Source organism: Amblyomma mixtum, chromosome 3, assembly GCF_055824585.1.
Source record: "Amblyomma mixtum isolate Tamu chromosome 3, ASM5582458v1, whole genome shotgun sequence".
In the NCBI taxonomy this organism is placed as follows: Eukaryota; Metazoa; Arthropoda; class Arachnida; order Ixodida; family Ixodidae; genus Amblyomma; species Amblyomma mixtum.
Genome location: NC_143014.1, coordinates 122,615,409 through 122,629,778, shown reverse-complemented (window position 1 = coordinate 122,629,778; position 14,370 = coordinate 122,615,409). Strand labels below are relative to the sequence as shown.

The 14,370-nt window shown below is 51.7% G+C and overlaps 1 protein-coding gene across 2 annotated transcripts in view; it reads left to right on the top strand.

Annotated features, from left to right (window-relative positions):
- Positions 1-8,872: 8,872 nt before the first annotated feature.
- The window catches only part of Mtp (microsomal triacylglycerol transfer protein), a 45,687-nt gene continuing 40,189 nt past the window's right edge, over positions 8,873-14,370 (top strand). Inside the window, exon 1 of one of the 2 annotated variants that reach the window (XM_089581006.1) lies at positions 8,873-9,321. In XM_089581006.1, the coding sequence (XP_089437132.1) occupies positions 9,264-9,321 (58 nt within the window). In that variant the 5' untranslated portion in view covers positions 8,873-9,263. The remainder of the gene's footprint in view (positions 9,322-14,370) is intronic. The other variant, XM_089581007.1, reaches the window with a different exon arrangement.

The window sequence follows — 14,370 nt, the reverse complement described above, 5'->3', positions numbered from 1 at the left end:
GGCCAAAATGAACAGCGAGGGCTTGGGTGCGCGACCACTTCCCGTCGGCCAGGACCACCACAGCAGCAACACGCGATCTAGTTCCACGATGGCCACAATGAACAGCGAGGGCTCGGGTGCGCGACCGCTTCCCGTCGGCCAGAACCACCACAGCAGCAACACACGGCCTAGTTCCACGACGGCCAAAATGAACAGCGAGGGCTCGGGTGCGCGACCGCTTCCCGTCGGCCAGGACCACCACAGCAGCAACACACGGCCTAGTTCCACGACGGCCACAATGAACAGTGAAGGCTCGGGTGCGCGACCGCTTCCCGTCGTCCAGAACCACCACAGCAGCAGCTCAGGGCCTAGTTCCACGACGGCCACCATGGACAGCGAGACTCGGGTGCGCGACCGCTTTCCTTCGGCCAGGACCACCACAGCAGCAACACACGGCCTAGTTCCACGGCGGCCACAATGAACAGCCAGGGCTCGGGTGCGCGACCGCTTCCCGTCGGCCAGGACCACCACAGCAGCAACACACGGCCCAGTTCCACGGCGGCCACCATGGACAGGGAGGGTTCGGGTGTGCGACCGCTTCCCGTCGGCCAGGACCACCACAGCAGCAACACACGGCCTAGTTCCACGACGGCCACAATGAACAGCCAGGGCTCGTGTGCGCGACCGCTTCCCGTCGGCCAGGACCACCACAGCAGCAACACACGGCCCAGTTCCACGGCGGCCACCATGGACAGGGAGGGTTCGGGTGGGCGACCGCTTCCCGTCGGCCAGGACCACCACAGCAGCAACACACGGCCTAGTTCCACGACGGCCACAATGAACAGCCAGGGCTCGTGTGCGCGACCGCTTCCCGTCGGCCAGGACCACCACAGCAGCAACACACGGCCCAGTTCCACTTGGCCACCATGGACAGGGAGGGCTCGCGCATGCGGCCTTTGCCCATACCGGAGGGCTACCAGTACCGTGGCGATGGCGCGGCCTCGGCCTTTGCTGAGGTTCAGCGTTATCTGAGCTCCCTCACAGATAGACACAGCGCCAGCGCCTCAGAAGGCTACAGCCAACAATATACGACGTCTACTTGGGGTGCCATGCGGTCATTCTCGGTGGCTGCCGTGCGTGGTTTGGTCCTGGCTGGCAGCCGAGTCAACGCCATACGCAAACGTGGTCTTTTGACTGTCCCCGGCAGTGGAGGTTTTTCTTCATGGGCGGACCCACTGCGCCGCCGCCATTCAGTTTCGGACAAGAGCGGGACTACAAATTATTCTTCGCTGGTGAGTCGTCGCGCAGTCGAGGTGGCTGGTTTCAGCAGTCGATCGGCATACCATTCGACCGACATGTGCCACATCGCCGTCACGAAGCTCCTCGTTGACTCGCGACGTTCATCATCTTTCTAGACCATACAGGCGCCACGAAAACATCGTAACTTCGGCACACATGTCACTTCCCCAAACAAAGTGCAATGGTCCAGAGAGCACCGCAGTGCGGTCCCAAGAGCGGCGACGTCACCTTTTTTCCCAGCCACACACGTGCGACTGGCCGGACAGCGCCCCAGGGAGTTATCAGGAGGGGCAACGTCACCTGCCGCACAAGGCTTTCTATGTAGTGAAATCAGTGTCATCTGGAAATGGAAGGAAGAGCGGCGAAAGCACACACAAGCGGACGCACGCTCGCCGCGATACTATCTTGATTATGATGAGACTTACAGCAAGCGGCACAAGGCGCACCGAGGACAAGTAGAAACAAGACGACGGAGACGCAGCGAATCCAGGACGAAACGTCGTAGTAAATCCACGACCAGACGGAGCAGTGCATCCGGAGCCAGGCTGCACACTTCTGTACCTCCGCAGGTGTTGCAAAGCATGCTGTTGGAGCCTGGATACATCAGCTCTTTCCGGAGGCATAATGCAGGGCAACGTAGGTCGTATTGAGGCGCATGCAAAGTCTAAGCGTTGTGCCCGTGTGAGCACGAAGCAGCACAGACACTCGGAAGCTGCGAAATCATATGCCCCTGCTCCCTGTAAACACACAAGCGTCGCTACAGTACGCTTGAAGTCATGACAAGGCACTAAGAGTGGAGAAGAGGACTAACACAGTCTAGCGCTACTTCAAAGCAAAGTATCAGGGACGAAAGAAGCGAACAGTGCCTGCTCCTTTACGAAGGTGAACGCAAAAGCCGCTCTGACCGTTGATTCTTCGCTGCCTTTGCCCATAGCTGTCACAAAGGAAGGCGGTTCTCGTGCATCAAGTCATGACATAGCACAAGCCCAAGAAGCCGGAGAACCTTTTCTGCTCTATAACGGTTCACAAACCTTGGAGCACGCCATTTTCGCCAAGGAGAGCGGATTTCAGGATTGCCCACCTGACTCTGGAAACCTTGCTTCTGAACATTCCGGAGGCTGCCTGACTGCTACTCCTACTCTACCCTTGTTGTATGGCCCTGATGCTTGCGCGGACGTGCAACAGGGTTGTGAAGCATATGGACATGATGCAACCTGATCCTCGCCCCATTGGGAACGATGAGAAAACTGGAGCAACTGGAGCAGAGTTCATCAACTCATTCGATCCTGAAGCAGCTGAGCGTACCGATCGCTCAGAACGGCAGGCCCGTCATGCACAACCACAGGTCCCATTCTTCAGACGAGCGGAAGACATGGATACCATGGTTCAGCAGTGGCTGCATGGTTCATTTCCTGGCCGAAGCGATGCAAGCAGCATGCGCGAACGTAACCGAGAACAAAACGTAGTGCTTGCTTTCGAACGGATTCAAGAGACCAGTGGTGAGGGTAAGTAGGTGGCTTTTGCTCCTACTGCAGAAGAATTGGAATTCCGGGAGCGAGAGACTATCCTTTGCTTCGAAACCATCTGAAGGTGATGGCGATGTGAGAGTCGTGTCCGAGTGCTTTCCCGCTCGACAAGATGCTTCCTGGCAAGGTAGCGCCACATGTGTGTCCGGTTCTGCAGAGCTGGTATAGAGGTACAAACTGACTGTGCGGCGCAAAACACGCAGCCATCGCCTGTTGCTGGCCCGTCCGTACGCGCGCCATGAACAATAGTGCAGGGGGAACACCAGCGGACTACTTGACTTTGGCCATGTATACAGCGCTGTAGATAATCGACTACTAATAAGGGAGTAATTACTCATTGACGTCCACCCAAGCGCAGCCATACGGCTACAAAAAAAAGCTAAACAGCTTTCTCAGAAACTTCGCAGTTAAAGAAAAATTCGTCCTGCTCCGGGGTTCGAACCCGGAACCACCGCTTCACCGGAGCATTCGTTCTACCAATTGAGCGCACCGGGACGCGTGTTCGCCAAATGCAGCCGGTACAGCCAGCGATGACAGCGCCGCCCACCGGCAGGTAGCAGCCACATTAAGGCTGGTTATAAATATTCATTCAGAACGACAGCTTGACATCGCTGCTATGGCGCAGTGGATTAGAGGCTCGTTTTGCGTATGGAAGGTCAGCCGTTCGACTCCGCTCTCTGTACTGTAGTTTTATTGTTTTTTTTAATTTCATTTTTTTCAATTATTTCCCTTTTAGGTCGCAAATCGTGATGCTTAGTGGCATATAACGCCGTTTAAGAGGATTTATTATCCCTTTTAGGTAAGGCGTAGTGACAATCTTCAGTCACCGTGATCAATTCACCGTGGTTTCAAGCCTTGCGCTGTACAGGCTGCACTTGGCGAATACGCCACCGGGACGGCAAGCTTATGGTCGACTCTGTTCCCACTTCGAGTTATTGATCAATTCGCTCTCGCCGTATACCGTAAGCTTGCCGTCCCGGTTAGCTCAATTGGTAGAGCGACTGTTCCGGTGAAGCGGTGGTTCCGGGTTCGAACCCCGGACCAGGACGAATTTTTCTCTAACTGGGATGTTTCTGAGAAAGCTGTTTAGCTTTCCTTTGTAGCCGTATGACAGAAGCCAACAGCCACAGAAACCAAGGGGCACAGGGGATTTTTTTTTTGGCTTGGATGGACGTCAATGAGTAATTACTCCCTTATTACAAATCTACTCCACCTTGGGGGATTCCCCTAAACATTTGGTCATAATCGACTACTGCGGAGACGAGGACGCCAAGAAGCAGGTCAATGATCACTACAGGCTGGAAAGAATAAACAACCACCTTGTGTTGGCCTGCGCCATTGAGATGCTCAGAGAAGCTCGTGCCGCTATTTGGCGAAACAGCGCCGAGTTGAAGGGCTCGATTCGCTTGCTCCGAAATTTAGCAAGGCTTGAAACTTCGAATAAAACCACCTTGGCGCAAATAATTTCACAAGGACAGAAGAGACGAGGAGACAACGGACAGGCGCCAACTTCCAACTGTTTACTGCTAGAGAAAAGTACATACATTTATAGCCTCAGGTAACGCCCACATTTTCACACCACGTGCTTTATCGCAGCCGTGACTTACCACCTCGCACTATCATTATTGTACAGAAAATCGTACTCCGCCGCATACAATTTAACCGACGTATCACTCACGCACAAGGCTGCCTTTTTGTTTATGTGAAAGGCTTCCAATAAAAGCCTCGCCTGCTTGATCTTGCTTTTGCCCAGAATCCTCGCCTCTTCCAGTCGAGGTGCACACTTGCACGTGTTAACATGGCTGACCAAATTGGCACATTTATCGTTATTACTTTCTACCTTTTTTGTCGTGTTCCCCAAGGCGTTTATTGATGCACCTCCCCGTTTGCCCTATATAGGACATTCCACAGGTCAGGGGTATCTCGTACACCACTCCTTCCACACAGCATATGAAGTTACGCTGATGTTTTATACTGCACCTGGGGCGCTCAGTGCCACAAATACGGGGTATACGTTTGTTCAACTTGTTTGGGGCTGAAAAAACGAGCGGTACCCTGCGTCTGTTAGCCGCCTTCTTCAAATTGTGGGACACTGTGCACATAAGGCATAACTTCAGGTTTTACCGCAGGGCCCCTTTCTTCAGGATTCTCTGGATTGGTGCAGTGTTTTGTTTTTTGGAGGAGGGTTTCAGCGACGACAGTCAACACCACCGAGGGAAAGCCAGCAGCCAAAAGACGTCCAATCTGATTTTTATCTGATTATGATTATGATCTGATTATGATATTGCCCGTTGAAATCAAAAACAAAAAAGTTGATTAGCTAAGTTAATAGCCTAATCATTAAACTCTGTCATAAACATGCATGATGTCCGCTTTGCTGTACAACCCAAGCTCATCTGCACAGACCGCACAGACGTACAGCCTTTGTCAAAAGTTTGGAGCCCAGGGGGTTTGCTTCTGAAGCACACTGTCTGGTTCATAATGCATCTCCAGCGCTCCAAATTTGCTGAAGGTAAGATTTCTGGTCCTGCCTCCTCCAATGGGTAGGACTACCACGAATGTTACAGGAGGCCCACTGCGAGGCTTAGAAGCAAACCCCCTGGGCTCTAAACTTTTGACAAAGACTGTACCTGTCATAGTTTTTAAAATACAGATCTGTAAACGTTAAAAGAAAAATCACCCTGTGCAGTTACATATTCGGGTCCGTTGGGCGCGCGTATTGTCGCCGGCCGCATCGTACCGTACCTGTTAAGATCACATTTACGGTCTGTATTAACCGAAATTGTGACGCGAATTGTGGCCTGAATTCGAGCTCAGGTGCGCTTGAGAGGTCGTGCGCATAACTTGGAAAGGGCAGCTGCCAGGTTCTGTAGGTGTTCGAACTATACTTTAGCGAGGCAACAACTGGGTCTTATATTTGGTAAGACGCTTCGACCTTGAATGCGATGTGTTGTTGTACACAAGAAGATCAACGAATGTACGAGGGATGCTCAGTACAGTTTTGCTTGCTTTTAATGCGTAGAATGCATTAGATGTCTACATAGGCGCCATACCGCGTCCGAATCGCGGACGACCACTTAGGTTAGCAGAGAATTTTATCTAGGCTGGCCGGGAAAATGTAGAGGAATAAGAAGTAGCCTACGTGTAGCGTTTGGACTTTTCGGTTTAAACCGACAAAAGCGCCGCGAAATATTGTCATGTTTTGGCTACCGCAACGGTTAAGCCGCACTTCCATCGCTGTCGTCAACATGCTGACTACGTGATGCATTGTCCTTTCTTTTAACCCAGCGCAACAACCCAAACGATAGCATGACAACCCACCTTTTTTCAGTCAACTTCCATTTGACTTTTTGTCTCACGGTTCAGCATTTAAAATTTGTTAATTCTTTTAATGGCGGTGATAACATCCCTTTTATACAAGCACAGCGGTAAATACGACCATTTGTGCGTTGTAAACTGAATGCTCGGGCTCACAAAAAGGGCAAGATGAACTGTAAGTGACTTTTGACCGCACAAGAGCACCACGTTACATAAATGAAAAAAAAAAACCTGTAATTCATCCGCAGAAAATTATATTTGCTGAAAAAAAAAACGGCAACTCCCTTCTGAAACGCCGAAAAAAGTCTGCCGAATCCTAACAAAATGAAAACCTAAAAGTCCAACTGTTACTTACACAGGAGAGCATTTTAAACTTTCATTACTATATACAAGAGTGAGCGCAACGGGACAACGGCACTGGAGATGGGATCTCTCATGACACGATCTATTAGTCTTACATACATAGTCTTTTTCTTCTGCCAATGCAACGCATTTCAACCTCATCACTTATTGAAAGGTTAAACTCTTGGTGCTCCATGCCCAGGGTCTTTTGAGCGCTTAATATACGTCGCTCTTTAATAAAGTGCTTTTCTCTCTCTCTCTGCTGGCAAAACTTATTGAACACTCCTCGTAGCTGACAACAAATGCAGACAAGCAGAACTGAGCGTGATTTTATCAAAATACTACCGAAGTATTTTGTTGACTAATACCCTGTTCTCGAAATACGATACTTGATGTACTGTTGGGGACAAAACACTCAAAGACGCGTCATCGGGAACAGAAGCTGATAGCTCTGGGATTAGCCACTGGCTGGAGACGACACTTGTCGAAGGGAAAGTCGGACTCGCCTGCTATGATGTATGCTAGTAATAGCAGGTGATCGCTGAAAACCATGGCAGCTATTAGCCAAAATTGCTTGTTTCGCGTCCTGGAGAATTTTGTCTCCCATAGTACATGCTATGCGAAGAATTCAAAATTTCGCGTACAGCATTGATTCTCGAGTGTCCGAGGCTGTCGGTGGGGATGCAGTGATTACTGTAGGTGCACCACAATACGTATGGGCAAAGCGCGTTCTGAAGACAGTTGAAAAGCGCGAAGGACGTGCAGGCGGCAGCCGCGGAGCGCCCGCGGTGTGGCGCTGATTGCTTCGGTTAATGCCGGAAGACGATAAGCGTTTCGTGAAGAGGCTGCTCTCATTTCTCTTCGATATGAAAATGCACGGCTCATTACGCGTAATAAGCATTTCTCTTGGACGAGGTGTACTGTGAGGGAGATAAGCGTTACGTCGTTGTCCGCATTATTTCTGCACAGCCGAAACTGATTGCAGTGTCTTATTCTTGTAGTGCTTCCCGAAGTGAGATCGAACCACCATGCACTGTGTGTGCAGGAACACTTACCACTCTCTCCACAACACCGCGCATCTCAGTGATTACTTGCACGCCCTCACCGCCATGATTGCTCGCGTGGAGCTATACGGCCAGTTCCCCGAAGCGGGGTGAAAGCTGTTTGCAGGATTACTTTCGCACTCTGCGCAAAGCCCAGATGTCTGCTTCGCTGGAGCCGGTGTCATTTCAGAGCGCTGAGATGGGAAGTTATCAAAGTACGACTGCACTCGCTACAGCTGGCGAATACGTTAAGCGCGCATCACCGTTGTGATTGTCCACATCAGCGTTTACAGTGTAACGGAGGCCGCGAAGCAAACTCAGAGCGCTTAGTCGTTTCCTGAGGGTCGTCGAACTGACGTCGAACACGTGACAACTTCCATTCTCCTTTCTCATTAAAGTACGACCTCAGCGACCGGACCAAAACCTGCTGAGTCTTTGAGCCATCGGATGGGCTTGGTTTGCATCAGTACAATAGCTGCTTTCTTTGTGCTTGCGATGAAAGAAGGGAAAAGAGCGGGCGCTTACAGTTAAGGAAAAGGTGTAGCGTCTCCTAGATGTGTCGTTTGTTCGCTTGAAAAAAAAAGTGAAAATTGGTTTTGAGGTGAGGAAAGGCGCATTAACTGGCTCACATCTCGGGTAACACCTCAACAGCGCCTTGGGGAAGGGAGGAAGAAGGGAGTGAAAAAAGAAATGAAGAAAGGTGCCGTAGTGGAGGGCGCCGGAATAGTTCAGACCACCTGAGGACCTTTAACGTGCGCTGCCATCGCACAGCACACGGGCGCCTTTTGCGTTTCGCCTCCTTCGAAACGCGGCTGCCTCACTTGAAGTAAACCAGACGGGCAAAGTATTGCCCCTACCCTTCCACCCGTTCTTCCTGGAGTACCACAACGAGCGGAAATGCGCGCGCGCTGATGGCGGCAGCGGCGGAAGTGTGATAACTGTTAATTTCGTCGCAGCTTCTTGGCGGTCTGCTGTGGAACTAGTCGGTCAGCGTTGTGCGGGGCACTTTCCTAGGCAGATAGAGGCGCCGTGATGTAGCGAGTAAAGGCTTCTTGCGACCTAGCTGGTAAACCAAGCCTACAACGAAAGCGAGGTCAGAAAGCGAGAACGACGACAGGGCCAAGCGCTGCGTCCTGTCATCTTTCTTGTGTCCTGACGTGCGATGTCTCCTGCTGCTCGCACAGCAGCGGGGCTGATGAACTCCGACAGCGCATAACGGTGCCGTCCGCGAGCCGAGGACGTGCCGGAGGTGCCCTTGGAGCGCGGTGCCCCGTGCGTCCCATTGATCTGGGCTGCGCAGTCATGGTGGCGGCGGCAGCAGCGCGCCCGAGCGTCGCGGCGGCGGCGGCGGCCCCTCTATTAGCATCGGCATTCCGGCGGCCGGGCGAGGAGTGTGCGCCGAGCAACGGTGCCGGCGGCCGACCCTCACCCGGAAGAAGGGCGAACTGGCAGGACCACTTTTGCCTTTTTCGGCCGCTGCTGGTCCTCCCCTGCGCAAGGCCAAGGCCAGATCGGGGCTAGCCCGCTGCTCGGTCGCCCGCCTGCACGACCGGCCGCGGCTCGGATGCAATGGTCCAGGCGCAGGGCTCCGCACTCAGCGCCTATCAGCCGCACCATCGAGCCTCGGTGAAATATCATCGCGATCCCGGCCGCCCTTATCTGAAGGTCAACCAACCGGCGGCCCCTGCCTCCGCGGCGCGGCGAACGTCGAGCGCTCAGAGGCGATAGGTCGGCCCTCCGAGCACACGCCGCCACCATGGCCCGGACCCGGCTGCTGCTGCCCTGGCTGCTGGCGGCACTCGCCTGCCTCGCTGGTGAGTGCCTCTAATTGAGAGCCGTGGCTGCGAAGCCTCTTCCCAAGTGACGCGGTTTTCCGAAGGCTGGAGAGCTGCATCTCTAACGTCCTCCGAAAAGTGATGAGCGCTCGAAGTAACTCATGGCAGTACGCGTACTATACGATTTTCTCGATTTGGTCGCGTTGGCAGCTGTAACCGCTGCATTGCGCGAGCTTTCAGCCTACACGTGCCGCTAATGCTTTATCATAGTGTTTATGTGGCGTCAGCGAAAGTCGCTGTCTTCAGAGCTTCGTACGTGCAGCTCTGAAACATTTCTCAAAAAAATTCTGCGTTCTGGAGAGCCTCAAGCCGATTTTTTTTTTTACGGTTAAAAAACGTCTTAGTCATGCGCTGATCATCAGGTGCAAACCTCAACGCCTTAAGTTTGCATGGTGAGCGACAAAATCTGCGAAACCCTCACCACGTGCTTTGACGGCAGCAGTTGTAGTAACTCTGACTAGCTTAGGCTTCCATATGTGATGTCTGGACAGAGGACCGTACGCCAAGAATGTCGTATTGAACATATGAACGTGCAGACCTTTTGGCTCGGGTTCTGAGAGAAAATTGGTAGCGCCAGTAGAATTCCCATTTCTGTTTGTATTTGGTTCTTCATATGTTGGTAGAGAATCTCAACTTCTGCTTCCAGCGTTTGTCGATACACAGTTTATAGCCGCAGGGAAGGAGAAATTTTCCCAGCAAGTTTGAGCAATATTCGAACTACTTTCACTTGGTATTCCATCGTTTTTTCTTCTTTTTTTTTTTTTACGTTCATTGTCTCGGGACATCGCGGATATATGGCTGTGACCGCATCGGAGAGCAGCCTTGAGCCCATGGCTCGACTTCGGCGTCTTCAATCGATGCTCAAGAAGGGCCCCAGAGGAAACGGATATCCCGATGTCTGTTGCAGCGCTCTTACTTTGTACTGGCTCCAAGTTGTCGCTCATACGGGGTTTGAGATTACTCATCGTCTCACACAGTATTCGGGTATACGGACGAATGAAACATGAGGTTGCATGCAGCGATACCTGGCGCAGGTGTAAGAGTTTTGCCGTCGCCGAAGATGGTGCGCAACATCCTGCTCGCACCGCTCGTGGCATATGTGCCAACTCATCCGGCCGCTTTCGTCCCAGTCGGCTTCAGTTTCTGTTCCTTGAATAGCAATATTCACTGCGCCTTTCAATGAGCAGCACGAAACAGTTCATGTTTGCAGGCAACCTGTATACGGACTCTTGGTATAAACCGGAGCGGGTACACTCTTCTTCATGATGCACGTCTTTTTCCTTCGCGCAGCCTCTCGCAGGCGTCGGCTTCGTAGCGGTTCGCGGTCGTCGCGTTCCAGGCTCTACCGATGTCGCGTGTTATTTATTCAAGGGCGCTCGTACGGGCATCGCGAATGCAGACGCTGAGCTGCGCGCTGTAGCGTGCCGCACGTCTCCAGGCTCGCTGCGCCAGCGCCTCTGCCGCTCGCCCTCCCACCCTTCTTTGGCCTCCGGCCCCAGCGATATAGAAAGCAGGCCGGGGCGCAACAGTTAGTGAACTTCCCGACCGCAGCGGAAAGCAGAGGGCATATATAGAGTCGCTATCGTTTCTCCGCCGGGGCACTATCTGTTTTCTACAGCGGCGTGCCACGAACTCGGGTTCGTGCAGAAGGAAAAAACGACACCTAGCGCAGCGCTTCTTACTTCTTAGGCCGGTCAGCGTATGCGTTTGCTACAGACTAAACAGTCGAAGTGTCTGTTTTTGCCTACTCTGCTTCTGAGCAGCGCAGCAAACACTTAGTCTGATCCCCGCGCCTGATAGCGCCAGAGGTGCAGACAGCCTCAGCGATGGGTCTTGAAGCCTTGCGTGGGTGCACGATTGTATACAACAGGAGTGCTAACGGCCTAGATGGTATCATTATAACTTACATATTGACAAAATAAAATTGAATAAAAATCAGATTCATCCGTAACGTTAATTAGAAGGTACCGCCTGCATGACTGACGGTCTTGAGAAGGCCAGTTTTCAGCATGTCCAAGATGGGCTGTACCACTGACGAATGGTTGCATTTTATCATGTGGCGCTGCGGAATGTTCAAGCGAAGCGCTGAAGAGGAGAAGTGGCGGTGTAACTTAGTTTAAGATCTCTCGCTGAGGTCTGAAAATTTTATTGGTGGTTATAGCTATGGCCATTTTCTATTGATTTCACTAACCATTCTCTTTTGCGATTCTTTACTCGTGTGTCACTTCGCGTCCGAAGTTTTCAGGACGATGATGACTCCTGAAACCGTCTGCCGTCAGGTGACGCACATGTGAATCTGTATTAGCGCACGAGATGCATGAATGCTATAACTGTTGCCGTGTCCTGCTGAAGCTCTGCCCGGGAACCTTGTGTTAGCTGTGGCCCATCGGTACAGGGTAACGTCGGGCTCAATTTCGCCCTGGGTGGTTCCGATTCTTGATGCCCATCTTAAAGGTCTTGTACTACTACTACTACTTATCGCGCGAAACATAGTGCCTCGCAAAATCAAGAACTGTTTCCCCAATATGCCATTTTTTTTCCTACTAAGTTTTCTTCCTTTTTTTTGTTGCGCTTAGTTCTTTCGTATTCGAAGTATCAACTGGTGCCGGGGTAAAATAGGGGTGACGTATGAGGCTGATCGTATATCAAACCTTTTTGTGCAGTACGAAACATATGGTTGCTCCGCACCTTTTCTGCTGTACAAGGAAACGAGAGCTTAAACTTTGTGTTGCTTTCCACCTGCCTTTCGGAGACTATATGTGGCGCGCAGGTTTTGACGGTGAAGGATATATGCTCAGCGTACACGCAAAAATTGGACAGTTTATTAAGCTCCAGGAGTTCCAAGCAGACTGTGTGCAAGCGTGCATTATGTGCGCGAAATTGCTTGACACACACAGCACTCATCTCTTTTGCGGACGAGCGTCTGTACGCAGACATGGGACGCCTCAGTTTGCTGAGGCAGACGCCTCAATAACGGTTCATTCTGTCGAACCGCGATCAATACATGCGGCAGTTGGAACCGGGAGCTCGCACATTGGCTTTACTGTGAAGCGTTGACAGATGCTCTTCGCTCGGAATCCTTCAGTTCGTGAATGTGCCTAAATTTACAAGCTTCGGTGAGTGCCACCGACTTTAGAATGTGAAGCGCGAGATCTGGGACGATTCCGCCATTATAAATGTCTTATTAGTGTCCTTCAGCAACTTTTAGCTCCCTGCCAATCTGCCCATAGCACAGGGCTCGGACAGCGAGTACAAATGGCACAGTTTTAGGCAGTTCTGACCCGTAGCGCTCACACACAGCTGTCTCTGAAAAACCAGAGCCTTATAGTGAATTTTCTCTTTCCGAGGAAACTCTTCGGTTCTGCCGCCATATGATATACTTTCCTAAACATTTTCCTGCAAGTGCACATGCCAGAAGACACCAGGCTACATTGTCTTCAGAGCATTGCGGCTTTTTTCTTTTTCGTGCAGCGCGAGCAGTAAATTTTTTTTTAGTCTCTGTGCTAAGTGGGTTTCGTGCTCGAAACACCCAGATGCGCTAAACTTAATTGTGCTTGAAATATTTTCCTCTGCGACTTTCTTCTTGGTGCATTGGGGAAGCCACGGATCTCTCGCTGCAATATTGGGGGGCAGTGTCTCGCATGCGGCCCCCACGGAAACCCCCACGTCAGCACCACGTGCACGCGGTAGCGTACTACGCGGCGGCCACGTTGTTACCGGCTCCGCGCTGCATGCATGCTTCAGAGCGGAGAAGGGCTCCGTGACTGTGTCATGCGCCGCTGCAATCTAATCGGCCTGCGACCACCGAACACGTCTTGGCTGATCGGCTTGAGTGGAGTGGACCCCTTGACCAGACGGCCTCGCGGTCCTTTGCGGGAACCCTTCGAGATAAAGAACCGATACAAGGGCCCCGTATCGCGGGAATCCATCAGCCGAGATTGCTGCCCGCAGATACGCCGCTGCTTCATTCACGGGCCATTCGCACTCCACTTTAGACACGTGCTGCAGTGAACAATGCCGCTGACGCGCAGCACATGGGGGACTAAATTTAAATTCATGTTCTTTAGGAGCCTTTGCGCAACTTGGCAACTTACTAAAGTGCCGAATTCCGCGTGTGGTGACTCCTTTCGATGCTACGACAGCAACATCAAGTGGACAGTTGACACAAACAAAGCAATATCATTTAGTATATGTATTATACATTAGTCTCGCTGAATTAGGAATGCAAGAGCGCTTCAGCACTCTTTCTTCAATGTAACCCTACCTTGTGGGCATACAGTTGCTGCCTTTGGCTATATACCTTTATTCGGTGGCGGTGAAAAAAAAAAACAGCGACTCACGCTCTTGTTGGCCTTGTTTCCCGCATTGTCCCGTTTTCTTCGTGCCATTGTGCAGTGCCAGCGAACCTTGCGATCTTACAGTCACATACTCATCGACAACATAGCGCTGCCTCTTTTTACTCAGCCTTGCGCTCGCGCTGTTAAGCACCGCCAATCGTCACCCTTCTCATACTCTTATTCCACTCCTTCTGGGCTCCTTGACTAAGCTCCTTGACTAAGAAGACAGGGATAGCACAGTCACTTTTGGTGTCCGTGTCTCTCTCCGCGTGATTTTTGAGATGCAGTCGTTGACATGGACAGCGCGCTGAGTTCCGCACTTTTAACAAGATTTTGTATCGAAGGGAAATAAGCTTCGAGGAAAGATGGGAGGGGGGGGATGGAAGAGCCAGCACGAGTTTTCACCCATCAAGGACAGCGTCATTCGTTTTTATTTACCGTCTCGCTCTGGTCTCTCCCTTGTCGTTTCAAGAGCCATTGACCTCTTCCTCGAGGTATCATAGCCATTGGGTAGACAACGCAGGACAAGGCAGACGGGACGCTATCTGCGCGCAACGCTGAGTATCAAGTGTCACTCGAGTGTGCTACGTTTACCGTCTTATAGGACTGCCGGCATTCGCCAGCTGCGGCACATCACCAAGTTCTGCCGAGAGAGGGGTCGTGATGATTCATACAAAGCGAGCCTATACAG